General features: G+C 52.0%; 1 protein-coding gene across 1 annotated transcript in view; it reads right to left on the bottom strand.

The window, feature by feature from the left end:
- Positions 1 to 1,893: 1,893 nt before the first annotated feature.
- Positions 1,894 to 19,868, bottom strand: part of LOC142363352 (coiled-coil domain-containing protein 30-like) — a 23,375-nt gene continuing 5,400 nt past the window's right edge. Inside the window, exons 4-15 of the mRNA XM_075437284.1 lie at positions 15,409 to 15,507; positions 14,604 to 14,744; positions 9,696 to 9,869; positions 9,179 to 9,388; positions 8,348 to 8,505; positions 7,175 to 7,322; positions 6,485 to 6,606; positions 5,240 to 5,381; positions 4,522 to 4,658; positions 4,125 to 4,239; positions 3,021 to 3,088; positions 1,894 to 2,300 (exon numbers count right to left, since the gene is read on the bottom strand). Coding sequence (XP_075293399.1) covers positions 2,087 to 2,300; positions 3,021 to 3,088; positions 4,125 to 4,239; positions 4,522 to 4,658; positions 5,240 to 5,381; positions 6,485 to 6,606; positions 7,175 to 7,322; positions 8,348 to 8,505; positions 9,179 to 9,388; positions 9,696 to 9,869; positions 14,604 to 14,744; positions 15,409 to 15,507 — 1,728 coding nt within the window. The 3' untranslated portion in view covers positions 1,894 to 2,086. The remainder of the gene's footprint in view (positions 2,301 to 3,020; positions 3,089 to 4,124; positions 4,240 to 4,521; positions 4,659 to 5,239; positions 5,382 to 6,484; positions 6,607 to 7,174; positions 7,323 to 8,347; positions 8,506 to 9,178; positions 9,389 to 9,695; positions 9,870 to 14,603; positions 14,745 to 15,408; positions 15,508 to 19,868) is intronic.

Raw genomic sequence — 19,868 nt, 5'->3', positions numbered from 1 at the left:
CCTTCTCCCGGCAGTTGTTGTCACCAACAGCCGCCTGCTTCTTCACCGGCAGCGGCGCTGGGGCCAAGCCCCCGGTGGTGGACATGCAGTGTGGCTTGTTCCAGACCTCCTGCAAGATCTCGTTGTCAGCGATGCTTCCGAAGGACACATGCTGCTTCTGTGCCCTCCTCCTGCACAGGAACCGCCAGATGCTCTTCATGGCCCAGCAGGAATGGGCACCGCACTGCCTTGCCTCTCACCGACGAGCGGTGGCAGGCAGGATTGGGTGGGCGCTGCCGGGTGCCGGCTGCCAGCAGAGGAGCCGAGCCCTGAGGAGCAGCAGGGCACGGGCAACTGCCTCCGGGCTGAGCCCACCACCAGCAGCAACGGCAGCACCAGCACAACACCACTGGCACAGCACCAGAAGAACCAGTACAGCAGCACCAGCACCAGCACAGCACCACCGGCACAGCACCACTGGCACCAGCACGGCACCAGCACAGCACCAGCAGCACCGCCAGGTACTGTGTGTGCAGGGTCTGCGCCAGCGCCCCAGGTCTAGCGAACGCGTGTGCTGACATCATGAACGGCTCAGTGACATCATAAGGTGCTGGGAACTGGGCGGTGCTGGGGGCAGAGGCCGGCGGGGCAGACGTGCCCGTGTGCTCAGCACCTTTCTGCACACACCCAGGCCATGTGCCCAAAGGAAACGGCCCCTGACGCACGGTGTCCAGGGCCACGGGCTTGCCCAAGGCCACCTCTCCAAGGCTGCCGGCTCCCAGCTCCCTGCACGCTCGGGGCACCCACCGTCCTCCTCTCCTCTCCCAGCCCCTCTGAGGCACTCGCCTGCCTGCCTGGGAGACACATGGGCTCGGCAGGACAGGCTCTGGCCGCCAAGGCTCCCTGCAAGCACGAGAGGCGGTGGCTGGACACCCCGTGTGCCATTTTGGGCTTCCTGGGCTCTGGCTGTGTGTTCTGGGGCACCGTGGACCCCTCGGGGCACCCCTCTCTGCAGCCCTGGGTGTCCCTTGGAGGGCACCCCAAGCCCCCGCTGTCCACTGTGGGATGCCCCTGTGCCTCGCTTTTGCTTGCTGGTCTGCCCGGTCCCCCTCAGCGTGCCGTTTGGGGTGCTCCGAGACCCTCGTTCAGCCCTCTGGGCTTCCCCTGCACGTGCCTCTCTGGCTTTGGATGCTGCCTCAGGCCATGGCTCTGCCTTTCAGGGTGCCCCAGGCCCCTGTTGTGTGAATTGCAGTGCTCTCCTGGGCAACGGGTGTGCCATTCCCCCGGCCGAGCACCCCGAACGATGCCGTTCTGAGCACCCCAAGGCCCCTCGGAGTGCATTTTCGGCTCCCCCAGCTCCTTGGCGTGCCTTTGGGTGCCTCTGCAGGCCCCGCAGTGTGCTTTCTGCTGCACCCCATCTCCCCTGGTGTGCCTTTCACTACGCCCCAGGGCAATCGGTGTGCCTTTTGGGGCGTCCTTGGGCTCGGTGCGTCCCTGGACGCAGGACTCCCGGGGGGTCTCACCACAGCGGGGCAGAGGGACACAGTCACCTCCCTTGCCCTATTGCCCGCGCTGCTGGGGATGCAGCCCGGGATGCGGTTGCCTTCTGGGCTGCGAGCGCACATCGCCGGCTCGTGTCCAGCTTTTCATCCCCCAGCACCCCCAAGTCCTTCTCGGCAGGGCTGCTCTCCACCCCTTCATCCCCAGCCTGGATTTATGCGTGCGATTGCACCCGCCCCTTGCACTTGGCCTTTTTCAGCTTTTGGCAGCTTGTTGCTTTACTAAGCTTTCTGCTGCTTTACGAAGCTTGCATTTGTTGACTGGACAAGTAATTAGGGCTCCGGGGAAGATATGCTTCACCCCACCCCTCTTCCATTTGACTGAGTTTGTCTACAAATTCCAGCCTCCACGTGGCTCTGGGATCACACACACACTTGCCGTTGGGTAAGTTGAAAAAAAGCTGTTGAATAATTTAGTTGAAATATATCACAGAAATCACCAGGTCAGTCCATTTGGCAATTCTTCCCCTGCAGTCCTTCTCATCCCATGGCAACAGGAACCCAAAACCTTGCAGTCCAGCTAATATTTTACAAACATTTCTCCCGGTTTAGAAGTTCTCAGAGCTGACACTCTGACTCTCCTCCTGCAGCTGGGAGGCTGTGGTGTCTCCAGGCAAAGCAACATTTAAGTACCCAATCTCAGAAGGTTGAGAGGGGGATAAGGAAAAGGGTGAGTCTTGGCTTTCAGCTTCTCCTTCAGGCTTCATGTCTGACGTGGCCTTCAGGGTGCTGAGAGAGTCTGGCGGTTCTCTTGACGGGAAGCTGAAAACAAATTTCCTCTCTTAAGTCATTCTGCAAACTTCATCTGACCCTCCATCACCTGCCACAGTCCCAACACTCCTCCCAACGTCTCTGCGAGGCAGTGCAGGGCGATGGTCAATGCCTTTCGCTTGGACTGAGTCTCCGCTACTCCTCCTCCAGCCAAGCAGCTGATGGCCCTCATCTACCCCAGAACCTACTCAGAGTCCCCGTCACCATCCATAGCACCCAAAGGCTGTAACCAAGCCCACTGTGCTGGGTCTCCAGCAAGCAGACAGCAGAGCTATAGAGTCTCTTTGCCTTCCCCTTGCCCATTCTGGCACACATCATGGTTCTCCTGGCTATACCGGTGGAGGAACAGCTCAAGCTCCCCTCCTGCCCCATAGCCTGGGATGTGGGTCACACAGCTCTGGCCAGCAGTGGTCCTCTAAGCCTTGTAACCTCTTGTGTAAAGACACTCCTCCAAAACCACTGTGCGCCAAGCTCATTTTTAAATCCCTGAGATTCAGTGTTCCCTGATACATTTGGAAAATTTTAATTCTCCATCCCATTAGTTTCAGAGTCTTTTTAATACCATTCTCCCTTCAATTTGACCAAAGGAAAAAAAAATTTTAAAAAGACCCTTGGAGGTGAAAGCACAGGGTGGAGCAGCCGTAAAGCTCAACCTCTCCCTCACCACATGCACAGAGGCATTCCCCGCCGCCTCCTTTTACCCCAAGGTACCTGGTACGGGGAGATGGCAACACCTTACTCTGTGGCTGGTGTTCGGAGAAGTTAACACTCTTCGAGTCCTGGAAGGAGGAACGGAGACTTTCAGAGGGGAAAGTGCGTGTCAGACCCCAAATTTCAACATACGGTCTTGGTCTGCAAAGTGCCCCCAGCTCCACTGCCAGGTCTCCCCAGGACTCCAGCCCCACAGAGGTACTAATCCTAGATCTGTCCTTTGGGTCTGAATTCAAACTGAAAATAAAACCCCTAACTAGCCCAGGTGAAACAAACAGAAAGAAAGAAAACCCAGGGGAACACACAGACAGCTCTTGCTGCCAGGCCCCAAACAGCACTTTCATCCTTCACAGCTCATTTCCAACCAAACTGAGCTCCCTCCCAATTTCAAAATGTACCAATAAACTTCCAAATCCACTTCTTTTACCTGAAGAGTTGTTGAAACACATTCTTTCACTTTCCTGGATTTTCCTCCATTTCTCCCCGCAAAGTTCTTCCCTAACTTAGTCGGTCCAAGCCTGAGTTTTTAGGGAAGGCACATCTTCCTTCCCTTCAACATCGTCAAGATTACGGGTCAGCTTGCCCTGAGCTTTTTTGCCTTACAGGAGTAGCATTCCCAGCCACTCCACTCTGGGTTATTTCTCCCCATTTTAGAGTTAATTTTAAAACTAAGGTCTTGTAACAACTCTAGATCTGCACAAAAGCCAAAGAGACATTTCTGTATTTGCAAAAAGGATCTTGGCTCACAGATGGGGATGGTGCAGCCAAGAGTATTGAGCTTTCAACTCCCCACAGAGTCCCTTCTCACCGACAAAGCCGCTGCAATTTCCTATGTGTTTGGTGCTCCTTTCCATCCCAACCGGAGGATCGATTTGGCTTTTCTCCAGCACCCTCAGCTACAGCTACGAACACCAACCCTCACTCAAGAGTTCAAGAAGCATCTGGACGACGCTCTTCCTCATTTGGTTTAGTTTTAGGAGTTGAACTCGATAATCCTTACGCGTTCCTTCAAACTTGACGTATTCTGTGATTCTCTGATTGACTCGTGGGAGACCTCAGCTCCTGCAACCTGTCTGCGGAAACCAAGTCCTCTCAGAGACTCACCTCCATGGTGGGAGCGTGGATGCTCCTCAGCACTTGCTGTGAGGTGGGCACGTGGTCGGAGAGATGGAGTTTGCTCTCGTGCAGCCGCACATTCTCCTCGTCCAGGATCTTCACTCTGAGCATGTCGCACATACAAGGCACAAGTTATTTTCCTTCTGACCATGCTACGTTTCCAATGGGACACTTTCTTTTTCAACTTCAGGCCCTTTGATCTTCACAACCTCCACCTGTATGCTATGGGTTTTGATGGGGAAAGGGGCTAATTACACCCCACAGCAATTAAAAGCCACAGCACTAGTAACTGGGGTGCACTTCAGGCTTTCCTCTGGATTTCTTATGAGGAGTAGCCCGTAAAACCGGAGAAGTGCTGGGAAGAGGCACAGACATCACTGTTTACCTGCTCTGCAGGGTGGCAGCCGTAGACCGGTTGCTCCAAGGCGTCTCCTCTTGGTCAGATACCTTCTGGAGGAGCCGTCTTCTTTCCTGGAGTAATTTCTCGTTCTTGGCAGTGATGTGTGCAATCAGCACCTTCCCCTGAGCATTGTTGCAGAAGGAAACAAACACCAGTGGTTACACTTTTCTCTTCTCTGCCCTCTGTAAACCTTGAGGTGCTCTGCCAAAGGGGTCACCACCAAACAAGTTCGCTCCTAGAAGCGATACACTATTTGATGTAACATGCCCCAAAAAGTGTCTTCTGAGTCACTTCCCATCAGTAACATCTCTGAGGCGGAAGACGACGGAGCTTAGGTAGTTTCTGAATGGGATATGAGGACATGGATTCCCCCCAAGGGCAAACTTGAGCCAGGAATTTCCTTTTGGCTTCTAGTTCCTACGAGGATGGGCTAGTGGCCCTTGGCACTGCCAGCCGCTTCCCAGGGCTGCATCAGTCCTGCCCACAGAGCAGGAGCAGCACATGGGGCATTGCTTGCCGTGCTCCGACCCTCAGGCCGGTTAACCGTGCTATCCCGTTGCCTGCAAACCAGCTGTTCCTAAACCTCACCTCTTTGATTTCCTACGCTGCATCTCTTTTTGGAAGCAGGGATGCTCCCGCAGAGACCCTACAGCCTGCTCCCCTGCCTTCCCTCGCAGGAGCCGCCCTCGATGAGTTCTCTCACCTTTTCCACCTGGAGCTTTGACTCGCTGAGCTCATTTTCAAGCTGCTTAATTCTGCTGCCCCTTTGTTTCACCTCGTGGATAAAGGTCTCCTTGGCTCTGCGGATCTTGTCTTTGTGGCGGAGCTGCATTTCGTTATATTTCCTGAGGAGGCAGAGACAAAGCGTCAGGCTGTGAAATGCCTTTGTGTTCTGGGTCACGATCAAGGCAGGACATGTCCTGTATTTCTTCAGGCTCTCCAAAGCCTGGAGTGCGAGCCTCAGCCATCTACGCAGCTCCTTTTGGCTGCACAGCTAAAGGCAGAATGAGCACGCTGACTTTCTGGACTACGTCTTTCACCGATCAGTTCGGGGTATTTTTGTTGTTGTTGCAAAAGTTTATATTGTGAAGTGTCACCCAAATGGAAACTGACTGAAGGACCAAAAGCATTCCCAAAACTGACTCCCAGCTTTACAAATCCTTGTGCTCACCACTCTCAGCTCTTTATACCAAACAGAGTTATAAATTCACTAAAATTGGAAGTAACGGGGAAAGGGCAAGCTCTTTATCTGGGTGGGGAGGTGGGTGGATAAGGGAAATTACTCGTGTATGAGGGAAAAAGACTGAAAAAGAAGAATCCTACACGGCAAGGGTCAGGCAAACAGGCTGCAGAAAGAGCTACTTCAGTGGGCACTTCTTAGAGCTGCGACACTGGGGTTAAATATCTGTCTCTACTGAGACTTGTGATCATTGCTCATCCCCTCTAAAGTGTCCCATTTAGGCAGTGTTCTTGTTTATTTTTATCCAGCTGGGACAGAAGGGAAAATAACGTCAAAAAAAGAAAAAAAAAGAAAAATCTCTACCACATAACAGACATTTGCCCACGTTTGCTCAAAACTCATGACAAAAAGGCTACTGTGCTTCAAATTAGATCAAAAGCGCTCTGGGGAGAAACGAGCAGCTCCACAGGGCGTCTCCGCCGGTGCCAGACCGTGAGCAGCAGTGCCCGCAGCCCTCCCTGGGCACCCCTTCGCTTTCTGCGCTGTCTTCAGCTGCCAAGGAGAACACGACGGCAGACGCGTGACGCCTAACACAACTGCACGCGGGGCGTCGGGCTAAGGCAGACCTCCCGGTGCTAAATGCCTCGAACAGGAGAGACAAGAAAGGCTACAGGGCAGTCGAATCCAGTGTCATGGCCAGGCACCCGAACGGCGGGTCCTGGGTGGGTTTTTTTGTGCCGACACATCCCCTGCCGCTTCAGCCGGTACCTGACACACAGATCCTTCTGGTTCAGGAGACGGACTCCTTCCTCGTAAAGGGCTTTGTTTTCATCCTTCAGCAGTGAAAGTTGCTCTGAAAGCTTTTGGTTCTCCTTCTGACACTGGAGGTGCTGAAAAACATCTATTTTTTATTTGTGTGCCTGTGTCCTCAGCTGTAGGGGTCCCTCTGCCTCTTGTCAGTCTGGTCTCCAAAGCTTCTCTTCATAAATCCTACTGGTTCCCACCACAGATAACACCCACCCATTCTGCCTCCCAAGGCCACTGCCTCCTCCCCTTACAGAAGGGAGAGCGGGGACTTCTGTGCTGCTAGGGGGGCTTCCACAGGGCACGGCGAGGCAATGTGTCCTCCCACTGCCAAGATTTTCCTGCAAAAACCTCCACGCTCTGCAAGGAAAGGGGAAGAAGCCACCAAGTCTTCCTCGTCTGCCCTCAGAGCTGCATTCCCAGGAAGCCTACACGAGACGGGATGGTGCTTTTTCTCCAGCTCCTCTTTAAATCAGTGGGATCTGCAAGAGTTCAGCACCTGGCTGGATGTGACCCTGTTTCAGCAGTTCCCAGGTGCAGGTTTCACACTGGGATGGTCCCATTTTTCCCCTAGAGCTCAGTGGTCTGCTCTGGAGTCAGCCAACAGCACAGCACCCCCATGGGTGGTGAGGACCCACCCATGCTGCAGCTCACCTCCCTTAAGTCAGTTTTCTTCTCGTCTTCTGGGACGTGCAGAGTCTTAGCCTGCAGCTCCACGTGCATCTTGGCCAGCGATGCCTCCGTCTCCCGCGAGTGCCGGAGCTGCTGCCGCAGCTCCTCCACCTGCTGCTCCAGGAGCTTCCTAAAAGCACGTTGGTGTGACAGTGAGACACCGACGTGGAGGCCAGCCCGTGACGTGCCACCATGAATTCAAGGCTGGCTGCAATCTAGAAAACAATGCACTGCTCTGCACCTGCCTCGGGCAACGCTGGGAGTAGAAAGAAATCATCCTGGTTGTCCCCATGTCCCAGTGGCACGTCAAAGGGTACTCCTCAGTACAAGAAGGACATTGAGGGGCTGGAGCGTGTCCAGAGAAGGGCAGCGAGGCTGGGCAGGGGTCTGGAGAACAGGTCTGATGAGGAGCGGCTGAGGGAGCTGGGGCTGTTCAGTCTGGAGAAGAGGAGGCTGAGGGGAGACCTTCTCGCTCTCTGCAGCTCCCTGGCAGGAGGGTGCAGTGAGGGGGGGTTGGTCTCTTCTCCCAGGTAAACAGCGATAGGACGAGAGGCAATGGCCTCAAGCTGTGTCAGGGGAGGTTTAGATTGGATGTTGGAAAAAATGTCTTTACTGAGAGAGTGGTCAGGCCTTGGACCAGGCTGTCCAGGGCAGTGGTGGAGTCCCCATCCCTGGAGGGGTTCAAGAAACGTGTGGACGTGGCGCTTCAGGACATGGTTTAGCAGGTGTGGTGGGGTTGGGTTGGCGGTTGGACTTGATGATCTTAGAGGTCTTTTCCAACCTTCATGATTCCATGGTTCTGTGTGATGAGTCTAAGAGGGATCATCAAACCCAGCTGCACAGGAAGGGGGACTGCCAGTGTCTAGAGGGTAGACCAAATCACTGGGTTGGCAGGAGGGGCCCAGCACTTTCTGAGGCAGCTGAAGTCTCCAAAAATCTTTTAAATCTCAAAGAGGGGATCCTGTGGAGCTCTGCCAGGGGCACTGGCAGGTCAAAAGGAGAGACAGGAGGTGAAACCAGCAGTGCAGTGACTGTGAGCCTGCTTCAGGCCAGGCATGGAGCTGCAGGATGTACCTAGACAGCTGGCCCAGCACCATTTGCTGGCCCAGCACCTGCCCTCCGCACGCAGCACAGGCCTTACCCAGCTCTGGGTACCTTTTCAGCTGTTCCTCGTGAAGTTCTTGCTGCACACGAGCTTCATTGTCCCAGGCCTCCTTCAATTCCTCTTCCAGGAGCTTCTTGTCTGAAACACGGGCCTCTACCAGCAGGAGTTGGTGCTGGGAATCTTTTAGCTTTTGCTGGAGTTTTGAAATCTCGGATTAAAATTGGACACAGATTAAACTTTTTGAATTTACAGGATGGTATCTGAATGCAAGAGATTGAGCTCCCTTTGATCCCTCAGTATCTGAGTCGTGGGAATGAAAGATTTGCTCGCCCCTACTCAGAAGTACTTCTTAATGGACTTTGACACAAAGACATACAAAGTAAAACATTTCCAACCGCTACCAGATTTTGGATCAGATACTATGTCATGAATCAGCAACAATCCTTTTTACACCTAATTTGATCCCGCACACTTCAAAACCGAATCCAGCGCCCAGAGCAGGAACGTGGCAGAATCGATGCCGTGGAAAACACAAGCTTTCGCGATTTACCAGATAGCAAACAGCAGCAAATCTCCTCGGCAAGAACATGATCCAGGCTCCCGGTGTCTGCCAGCCCTGCTGCCTCTATGTTGAGAGATACTGAGCTTTAGAGAGAGGAGTCTGAGCAACTAGATTTGGCTTCTAATTGTCCTCATTATACTCCCACTAATAACAGATGTTTTTCCTGAAATATTTAGCCACGTGATCTCAAAAAGGACTAGCAACACAGACTTCAGGGAACCGACTCATGAGCTGCTAGTGCTTCTTCTTTCTGAATACAGCTGCACAAAACTGCTGAAAAACATACCTCCCATTAGCGTAGGTCACACTGACGAGTTACCTTTTCTTGTGCTTCGCATGCTTTGGATTTCTCCTGTGCAAGTTTCTCTTGCAGACTGCTCTGCACTTTATCGGCCTGGGAGCACTTCAGGAGCTCTTGTTCGAGTTCTTTGACCTTCTGCTGGCTTTTTTCCCACTGTGCTGAGAGAGAGGAGCACGTTTCAGTTGTGTCCGAGAGCTTTGCCCGGGCTTGCTTCAGCTCAGCTTTGACCTGAGTTTCAAAAGAAGAAAAAAAAATTAAATTTGCACTTTAATATGTATCACCTGAAATACCTTGATCGGGAAAGGGGCAACAGGATTACTGAGCGGCGAAGAAAAGAGAACTACAGGGAGCAGCACGTTTTATTTGGAGGCGGTGCAATTTCCGTGGAGCTGAGACACAGCATGCTTGAGAGCCCCAGGTACTGCATGGACAAATGCAAACGAAGCCCAGCCTGTTGATCGGCACCTCAGACCTCCCACAGCCTGTAAAACGATGTGATGCTCTCCTCAAACAGTTCTCCCTGCTCTCTTCCTACCTTGGTGCACTCCTGCTGGAGCAACAGGTTTTGCTTTTGTAAGTCGACGTTCTTCTCCCTTTCGTATCTCAGCTCCCTCTCGGCTGAGCTGCACAAGTTCTGAACGCGACGCAAGTCCTGCCGCAGTTGCTGCATCTTTTCCTTCTGCTGCCGGAATCTCTCGTCGGACAGACTCTGCAGGAACAGCGAAACGACACAGGTTACCTGGAAATCAACTGCAAGGAAAGATAAAGTCTGGCCGTTAAGAAAGGCAGAGGTATGCCAGTGGCATTTAAGGGCATTTAAGTAGGAAGATGGGTAAAGCCAGGCAAGCATTTCCTCTGCCCCCATACTACGTCCTGCTCCCTACCCTGTCCATCCCCTCCGAGAAGCTGATACAACTCTTGCGGTTGAGGGAGAAGATGCAAAAACCTGGAGGAGGGAACAAATCCCTGTTAAAACTTACCTGTCAAAAAAAAGCCACACCACCCAGGCTGCTCTTCACTCTTGGCCCAGAGTCTCACTGAGGCAGATAAGCAAAGCAAGTCCTGGCAGCACTACGGGGACAGACACTCTGGCACAACGTGACCGCAGCCTGGGCACCATGAAAGGGTCACCAACAGCCTATGGTGGCTTTCGGAAGATAACTGAGCTCCGTATGATCTCGATCCCTGCATCTGATGGAGCTGCACAGAGATTTTAGACCCCTCTGCTTAAGGCAGGTTGCTTTTTCCCTGCATCCAGGCGTGTGAACTCTCCACGCAGCTGGAGGTGGAGTCCCAAAAATCTCTGCAGCTCAAAGCTACAAATCGGGAGCTTCCCACATCTGGCGTATGAAAACCTTTCTTCCCAGCATCACTTTTGGCCATCTGTCGATCTGCATTCCCGCTTTGCATCTTCACCCTCTGTTCTTGGGACCAGACGAAATCCACTGAAGATCAAGCTTCCCTTCTCAGATAAATCCCCAGATAAATTCCCGAGCTGCCAAGCCTTCATCCAGCACTGTGCAGTCCGGCCATGTCATTTGTCCTTGAGATCATTTAGGTTTTGTGGGGCTTTTCCCCACCTGCTTCTGTTGGGATCCTCTTCAGCAGCCCCTCTGTACCTCGTATCTTACGTTGGTGTTCTGTAACTGTACAGATTTGCTGTTCCTTGGTATCGGCACAACTCTGATCCTCTCCCTTCCACTCTCCTGCCTATGCAGGCCACCCTGTCCTCTCTTCTCTTACAAACTCTTCCATGGAATCCCTGTTCCTCCTCAGAATCCCCATCCTGGGTACCTTCCTCAATCCTTCCCCTTTTGGCAGGGCTCGCTGCCCTTCCCTTTCTTTTTTAGATCACACAGTAAGAAAGGTGAACAAATTCCATTTAAAACACAGCTAAACGTAGTGATAACTACGGGTGTTGCCTGCCACCTGGTAGACCAATGGGAGAGCAGTAACTGAGACAGGGGCATGGGGCACAGCAAACCCCAGCTGCTTGCGAGCTGCCGCTGCGGAGCAGCAGTTGTGGGACGAGTTCAGACACCGAGCATAAGGGCAGAAAATGGCAAGGAGGAGCAGGGAAGTGGAACACCTTCTGCCTACAGCAAGAGCAAGACCGCTGCGGGAACAGCGAGCCAGCTCCGTGCCTCACGATGCTAAAAGGAGTTGAGAAAGAGCTCCAAAAAGGTTTAAAACATTGAAAGACTGCGTAACTTCTTTCTTTCATGCGCACCAAGGGGGCCATGCGGTTTATCCAAGCTCCCACTATGTCCATAAACATAACGGAAGGAAATGACAACACTCGTATTTTCCAATTATTTTCCCCAAGGAAATCAGTCAGCCTCACATCCCCCCTACACGCTAACAGCACAGAACTGGCTTCCAGTCCATTTTACTTTGGTTTTGCCACCAAACTGCTGAAAAGGAGCACGGTGCAGATGGCAAAGCTGCCCATACCTGTTTAAATCTCCCATCCGAACTGCCTGCAGAGCTCTGCGACACGAGTAACCCGTTTTCTCTGAGCACCGTGCCTCGGTTTGTCCTCAAAGTCTCTCCAAGCGTGCCGTCACCCCGCTCCCGGGTAGTCAGAAGATCTTGTTTTAGCTGGGCAATTTCTTCCAGTAACAACAGTTTTTCTTCGTTGCTCTCTTTTAGATGCTTTTCTAGCTCCTCCCTCTTCTTGTTGCTTTCTACTAATTCAGAACTTGAAGTAGAAATAGTAAAGGAGAGAGATAACGATGCACATCCAAGGGAAAACACCCTCTGAAGGGGAAAAACTTGGGATAGGAAAGTCCAGCGAAACACTCAAGGCAACGCTCAAGTGTCTTGGGAGGCTCCAAAGGGAAATGAATCCCAGGTCTAGCAGTTCTGGGCAAGGGTCAGTCTCCCCTGGACACCGGCCCACGAAACCATGTGCATCCAAAGGGTCAGCTCTCAGTCACTCACGCGCAGGCTAACTGCTGGCTAAGGAAACACTCGCGTGGGGCCACGTCAGCTGCTCTGCGCTCACAAGCGACAGAGAAGCGCTCGCACAGCGCCTCGCTGGGTGGAATTACGGGCCCAGGTCTCCCGATCGAGCTGTCTAACTTTCCTCAATCTAAACTCTGTGTCCTTATAAGCTAACCTACCTGTCTTATCCCGGTTTTACTTTACCTCACTACCTAGTTATCTAGGTAAATTTAGCTGACTGTAACTATACCGGATTTAATCCAAGCTTTTACTTACTAATGAGAGCCTGAGCATGGATGCTCCAACTCCAAATTTGTATTGATCTACTGAAAAGGGGGAGTCAGGGAACCTGTAAGAGCTTTATTTACAAGCCCGACCCCTGCCCTGCAAGGACAACCAAAATCCACAGCAGGATGCTGGCAGCAGTTAGCCCCGAGGAGCCCGAGCCCACAACGGGAGCTCTTGAGGACCATGCTAGTCCAAATATTGCCTCGCTCCAAGAGAAGCGGCCTCCTCCCTAAGGACAGCTCTCACTTATGCCGTACAGAATCTGGAATAGTGGGAGGAAAAAAAGGTTTACACCTGACTGATCAGGATGTCACTAAGGGAAACGCTTATTCACCAGAATCTCTACAGAGAACTGCTTACACACCAAGGAAGACGCAAAGATACTGTGCCCATTTTTGCCAGAAGCAGCACTACAGGGATTTAAAAAAAAAACCAAAACAACTAAAAACTTAGTCAGCAAAGATAAGGAGCAGAAAGTACCACAGACTTTGTTAAGGTTTACCAGAGCAGCTCTTGTTCATCCCTCAAGTTTTTGATCTGTTCTTCCAAAAATACTACTTTAGCCATCTGTTCTTCATACGTCTTTTCATCTGTACATAGACCTTCATGTTTCTGCTCAAGTTTGTGAATCTGTTCTCTTTCTTGTAGGAGTTCAGAGACCTGTAAGGTCAGAAGACATCACGACTTTGATCTTCTTCGGTCTCACAGAAATCTTTTGAGCAGTTTAAGGCAATCTGGGGACTCCATCAAGACACAGCTTGTGATTCTGTAGCTAAATTATGGTAGTTCTTCACCCTTGAAGAGAGATGTGCAAGTCCTTTTTCCTGCATGGGAAGTAGCTGTGTGTAAACTATCATCAAATCACATTTCTGTATTTGATTCCATCCTTCTGTTGCCCATCTGTAGCGCTCAGGGCTTTACAACACGTGCCACATTTCTTTACCGAACTAGCAATTCTTGGGAAAGAGTACAAAGCGTGTGTTCAGCTGTCTTGCACAGAGACCATCCTCCATCCAAGGCAACCCACCACAACTTTCTGCGGACGGCTGCTCTCCGCTTTCAACATCACCTACTGCCTTAAAACCAGGCAATGGCAGACCCAGAACCTGAGACATGAAGAGAAGATGCCAAGAAAATAAAAGAGGCAAGAAAGGCAGGCACGAGGAGTGAATTTGTTGTCTTGTGGCACTGCAGAAGTCCTGTCTCTAGATGCCACTCTTCCTCCAGTAAGACTCTCCTGTATGTGCAGCTGCGCAAACAGTTCAGGACTTTCATTGTTCTTTACTTACAATCAAGGAAGTGATATGCTTTAAGACCTCTCAGAGCGCTAAAAAATGGGGTTTGCAATAGCTGTAAACCCCGCCTTTGCCAGTCTCCCTCGGGTCCCTGTTGTCTGCCTGATCCAGGTCACAGATCCGCAGCTCTCCTAAATTTTCAGCCCTTGTGCAATTTTTCTGGCATCACACGCTCTCTGTGCTCTGCGGCCCAACTGGAAGAGCAACAGCAACTCTCCCAGCAGAGATCAACCCACCAGAAGTCTACCTAGCAGTTAAATTACCTCAAGCAAAGCGTACGGAGGTCTGCAGGGCACATAACAAAAAGCAGCATTGAGATCCCAGCAAGCTGTTCATCTAGATTTTTGTGACTCTCAGGTGTTCTCACTTCTTGTCAGGCCGTGTTCTGCTTAAGAAAGAGTACTACTGATATGAAAGGGGACCCGTGTTAAACGGATTCAGAATTAGCCAGTTGACTGAACCCAGAAAAGCAGTTGCTGCTAACGGGTAAGCGTGGTGCTGCTCTGCGGGGAGGTCTTGGCTCAAATCTACAAGTGCCCTGCCATGTTGTGACATGGAGAGGCGAAGGCTCATGATCATGAGCCTTACGATCACAAATAACTCCGCAATAAATACCCAAGTCCGAAACCTTCCACTCTGCCCTCTAGAGAAGGGGGCTTTGGCTACAAACTTTGAATTACTGATTTGTAATAAGATTCATTGAAAGGAAAAATATATTACAGAGTTAGAGACAGTTCTGTTAAAGCAGATGGATTTAAAACCATCGGCCAAAGAGGCTTTGAAAGTGGCTGGACTGGAGAGATGCATCAAGAGGAGTCAAGCAATGCACTTGGAGGGCAGCTGGCGATGTTTCATGGAGTCATCCAAAGGCAGCTGCCTCCTGCCGGGAGACCCACTGCAGGAGCTACACCCACCTGGCTGCCCAGTGCCTTCTTCTCAGCCTTCAGGTCTTCTCTTAACAGTTCAAGCTCAGATGCAAGTTGCTTTCTCCGTTCTCTCCGCTCTCCCAGCTGAGTTCCTAACTTTTCTATCGTCTCCTGACAGCTTTCCAGCATCTGCAACAAGCAAACTTAAGAGCCACTTCTACAGCATCATTTACTCTAGCAAAAGAGAAAAAAATTGCAGAAAATGTGTCTCCTAGAGAACAAGGATAGGAAAAACAGTTCTCAGAAGCTGCCAGCAGGATTCCTGCACATTATACCCAGGGCTGGCCTGACATCTCTGCGGGCCTGGGGCCTCCCCCTGACCCAAGATACACTGGGAAGGTCCTCTCCCACATGCGATAAGCTCTGCCTGGCTTACACACCGGCAGATCCAATCGTCTGGCTGGCAAGTGACCAATGGGCAGCAATGCCTGCCCCAAACCGCCTGGGAAACAGCCTTGTAAACGCACCGACGCACTGCCCAGGTTTCACTAAACCCCAAAGAAGAGTCAAGCCCCTTTTGATGTGTAAACCCTTCACCCTCACTGGGAAGTCAACAGGCTCCACAGGGCTGAAGGCAAGACAACCTCACAGGAGAGATGAGTTATCGGGGAGACGAGTTATCGGGGAGATAGCGTTGGCACATTGGCTGCTCTCCGCCCGAGACATCCGTCGGTCTTGCATGAGCCGCGGGGCCAGAAATTCTCAGAAAACGGTGACAAAGAGCATTCACAGGAGATGCTCATTTAATACGTTTCTAAACAAAACAATTCGTTTCCCAGGGAAAACCTCTTACCTCTTCCATCTCTTGTGCTCCAGACGATGCCTCTTCTTCCTCACTCTTCTCAGTTTTGTTCTTCTGCGCTTCAAGTAACTCCATTTCTAAACTTGTGATCTAAACATAGACAAGACACGAGTTAAAACCAAACCAGTACTCACAACTAGTGAGGACTCTGGGCTTGAGCCAGCAAAACGCTGACCTCCGCACTTCTCCTGGCAGGGAAGAGTTTGTCTGGACAAGTGCTCGCTCTGCGTTTGCACCATCCATCCCCCCACCCCGAGGCAGCTACCTTTTGTGGGGCATCTCTTGGGAACGATTATTAGTCCTGCAGTCTTAAAGGGCTTACAGGAGCCAGGAGCAGCCCAGCTTCTCCTCCCCGTTACAGTTCCTTTTGCAAAGCCCCAGTCTTGGCACTCGCAGCTGGTTTGTGCTGGTTTTCTTATTTCTAAGCCTTCATGCTGGCTTCCCCACCTGCCCGAGCTGGGCTTTCACTGGATGGGGCTGCAGAGCGAGCGGGGATACGGGAAGCAGATGACGTCCAACTGCAGATGAAGTCCAGTTCCATCTGTACACAGCACACGCCGTACTCGTAGGAGCAACATCCATCGCTCCACTCCCGCACATGAGTGGATAATGAAGCGTAAGATGCCTCTTGCCTTTCTCACCCTCCTTTCTTTGCACTTATTTGGAGATCATTTTTCACTCCTTTCCAACGGGAAGGCAGAGTCGAAGCAGTGCCAAGTCTCCTCCAACCCCAGTCCATTTAAAGCAACCACAAAGCAACGTGTCAAAGCCCAGGAGCTTTGCTTTCACTGACAGGCTTCAGGCACAAGGCGACTCTGTTGAAGCTTCCAGCAGGGAACAATCTCTGACACACAGGAAAGCTGCTGGGACACTGGTTTTTAAGACAGATGACGTTACCCAACCTAGGTGTTAAAAGCAAAGCGGTGGGGTGAAACACCCCAGCCTCTTACAGAAGAGCTAGACGGCAATAAACCCCCCCTCTCCTGCATGACTAGAAGGTAGCTGGGGGTTCAAGAAGACTTCAGAGTTCTCGAAAGGATCTCAAAGGCAAAATGCACCTCCCCCCTCACCCCCCAGACAGCCTTTGGTCATGAAGTTGATATCCAGCCACACATTTCCATCATTTTGCTTATTCTTCCTCCAAGCCACTAACTTTCGAGCATTTGAGTTGCGCTCTTCAGTCTCGTGCCAACGACAGAGCAATACTGACATTGTATGCCGGTGTCCTCGTTCTGAGTCAGTGGCCTAATCAGCCAAGATGTTTGTAGGCGTGCCAAGACAGAAAAGGCTTCCAAGTCCTCACACAGGGCAGGCTGGCAAACACCCAGTAGCGCTGCCTTCCCCAGGCTCCAGTGCCTCTGCCTTCGTGCAGCCCTCCCCTCATCACCTCCAAGGCACCCAAAAGCCCCAGCGAGATGAAGGGTGCAGCTCTGCAGCCCTCCATCCGAGCAGATGCCGGACCTAAGCAAGGCCTAGCCCACCTCCTCTTGCACCCCGCAGTCTGCCCGTCTCTCCTCCGCTGCCCTACATGCCTCGTTTCTCGCTCTTTTTTCCAGCTACAGGGGCTGCCAAGCTCCTGCCAGCCGAAACGCCTTGCGTCTCCTTGGCTACTTGGTGCTCCCCGCTGCGTTCACCCTGCATCCCCCAGAGTAGCGTTCCCAGGGATCTGTTTCACAATGCTCAGAGAGAAGAAGGGATTTCTCCAAACTGGAAACGCATCTTGTTTGATTTGTGAAGGGTTGTGTTTATTCTGCTTCAGTGAGAAAGAGGGAAACGCTTTGGTGTGTGCCGAACAAACCCCGAGTTAAATAAAAGCACAGTCATGGTGGACAGACCTTCTGCCAATCCCATCAGAGAGCCTGCCCTTGGCTCCTCAGCTGCACGCTTAGCAACATGATGTCTGCTGGCATCCTGCATTCAGATATCTGAACACGCCTTCGGTCTGTTCCACTGCATTTAGAGACTTTTCCCTCACAGCCAGAGGCTACCGACAAGCCAGTCATCTTTTTGTTCCTTTGAACAATTCGTCTTGGAGATGCGCAGCTACTTCAGCATTCAGAGAATCACAGAATGGTTTGGGTTGGAAGGGACCTTGAAGATCATCTTGTTCCAACCCCCCTGACATGAGCAGGGACATCTTCCACCAGACCAGGGTGCTCAGAGCTCCATCCAGCCTGGCTTTGAACACTGCCAGGGAGGGGGCAGCCACAGCTTCTCTGGGCAACCTGGGCCAGAGCCTCACCACCCACATGGTGAAGAATTTCTTCCTCATATCTCATCTAAATCTGCCCTCTTTTAGTTTAGAGCCATCCCCCCCTGTCCTATCACTACATACTCTTGTGAAAAGCCCCTCTCCATCCTTCCTGTCGGCCCCTTCAGGCACTGGCAGCTGCTCTAAGGTCACCCTGGAGCCTTCTCTTCTCCAGGCTGAACTGCCCCATCTCCCTCAGCCTGTCCTCGTAGGAGAGGTGCTCCAGCCCTCGGATCATCTTCGAGGCCCTCGTCTGGATCTGTTCCAACACATCCAGGTCCTTCCTATGTTGGGGGCTCCAGAGCTGGATGCAGGACTCCAGGTGCGGTCTCACGAGAGCAAAGGGGCAGAATCCCCTCTCTAGCCCTGCTGGCCACGCTGCTCTGGATGCAGCCCAGGATACAGTTGGCTTTCTGGGCTACCAGCACACATTGCTGGCTCACATTGAGCTTCTCATCCACCAGTACCCCCAAGTCCTGCTCCTCAGGGCTGCTCTTGAGCCACTCTCTGCCCCGCCTGTACTTGTGTTTGGGATTGTCCCGACCCACATGCAGGACCTTGCACTCGGCCTTGTTGAACTTCATGCGGTTCACGCAGGCCATTCACATGGGACATGCCTTCACACTGCTACTGTATCTCCTCCATCGTGTTTTAGCACAACAGCAAGCATACAGTCATGTCCGAACACCACTCACTCCTGACTGAAAACCTGCGTGTGCCCTTCCTTCTCACCTCAGAAGTCCAAGGTCCTCTGGGGACACTACAGACTGGTCCTGCCGCCTGGCAGTCCAGGACACGATCACTGCAGAGGGCATCTCAACCACAGACAGAGGGGAGAGGGCAACTCACCCCAAGGAAGGAAGAGCTTTTGGCCAGGCAGCAGGGCTTCAGCCACAGGAAAAGACCTCCTCAGCCAGCCTTTTTGGGGAGACGTCCACCTACCCATCTAGCAAGACCAACTTCTGGCTTCTTCTGTTCTCTCTGCCTATAAATTCCTTAGCTGCCCGGTCCATAAGGGATTGCGTACTCTGGTAGTGATGCTACAAGCAGTATTTTCCCTGGGGGCAAGCAGTGACAAACCAGTCCTTAAGTCCAGGCGCTCCTCACAGATTGACCTCCAGAGGGATGGAGAATCCATCCGGTAAATCGAGGCTAAAGACCACTCTGACAAAGGCAGCACAGGGCTGAGAAGCTTCAGCAATAAGCTAATCTTTGCTTAAAACATGGATGGAGATGGCTCTGCAGGTGTTGCAAGGAGACCTCTAACGTTGCCATGGTTCTGGTAAACCAGATAATGAACATGGTGCTCTACGTTGGCAGCTTCCCAGACGTTCCCTGTCACATGCAAATGAGTAGAAATAACCAGGACTTTCTATCAACCTCCTGAAGTCAAAGGATGATCTGAATGGTCTTGTCCTATTCACAGCAAAAGATTCAGTTTGCCCAAAATCAGGGTGCCCAAAATCAAGCAGGACATGGGTTAGGAAGAGACTGGAGAGATCTCATCTGATCACAAGACTGAGCAGGGCTTCTCCAGATGTATCGGCTCATTACAGCTCTTCAAAAAGATGTGTCCAGCCATGCCTGCCCCGTTCAACAGCAGACGCTGCAGCAGGAGATAGCAGGTGATGAGAGAAACTCACTGTCCTCTCAAATTTGGCATTTTCAGCAGGGATGTCCCCAGGCAGCACAGATCCTGACCCCCCACACCCAGAAGGGCCACAGTGTTTACCACACAGGCTGACAGATCTCCACGATGCCGTCCCTTGGGGAAAAGCCAAAAGTGCAATCTTTTGCCACCAGCACGCTTAACTGGTGACCTTTCCTGGGATCAAGGAGCATCAGTGTCCCACACTGACTGTTTTCATGTTGGACAGGTCTGGAGAGGGCTTAGGGATTCAAGTCAAAGCCTGGACTTCTATTATGGGTGCCAGGTTAAGTGCCAACTCATGGGCTTCAGGAAAACCTCGTGCCTCTCCTCTGAGCCTCAAGAGGACTTGGGGCTTCCTGGAACTTGCACTGCAGCAGGAACCACAGGCAGAAGAAACGAATGTCCAACACAGAAAAGCTGTTCCTGCAGGAGACCAGCGCTGCAGTCGGTCAGGAGCACCGATGCCTCCCGGAAGAGCCTCTCAGGGGAAACCAAAGCTTCTAAGCTACAAAAGCTTCAGAAGAAATCGCTCCAGAGAACGAACGATGC

Source organism: Opisthocomus hoazin, chromosome 16 (assembly GCF_030867145.1).
Source record: "Opisthocomus hoazin isolate bOpiHoa1 chromosome 16, bOpiHoa1.hap1, whole genome shotgun sequence".
Taxonomy (NCBI): Eukaryota; Metazoa; Chordata; class Aves; order Opisthocomiformes; family Opisthocomidae; genus Opisthocomus; species Opisthocomus hoazin.
This window is presented reverse-complemented; position numbering and strand designations above follow the sequence as displayed.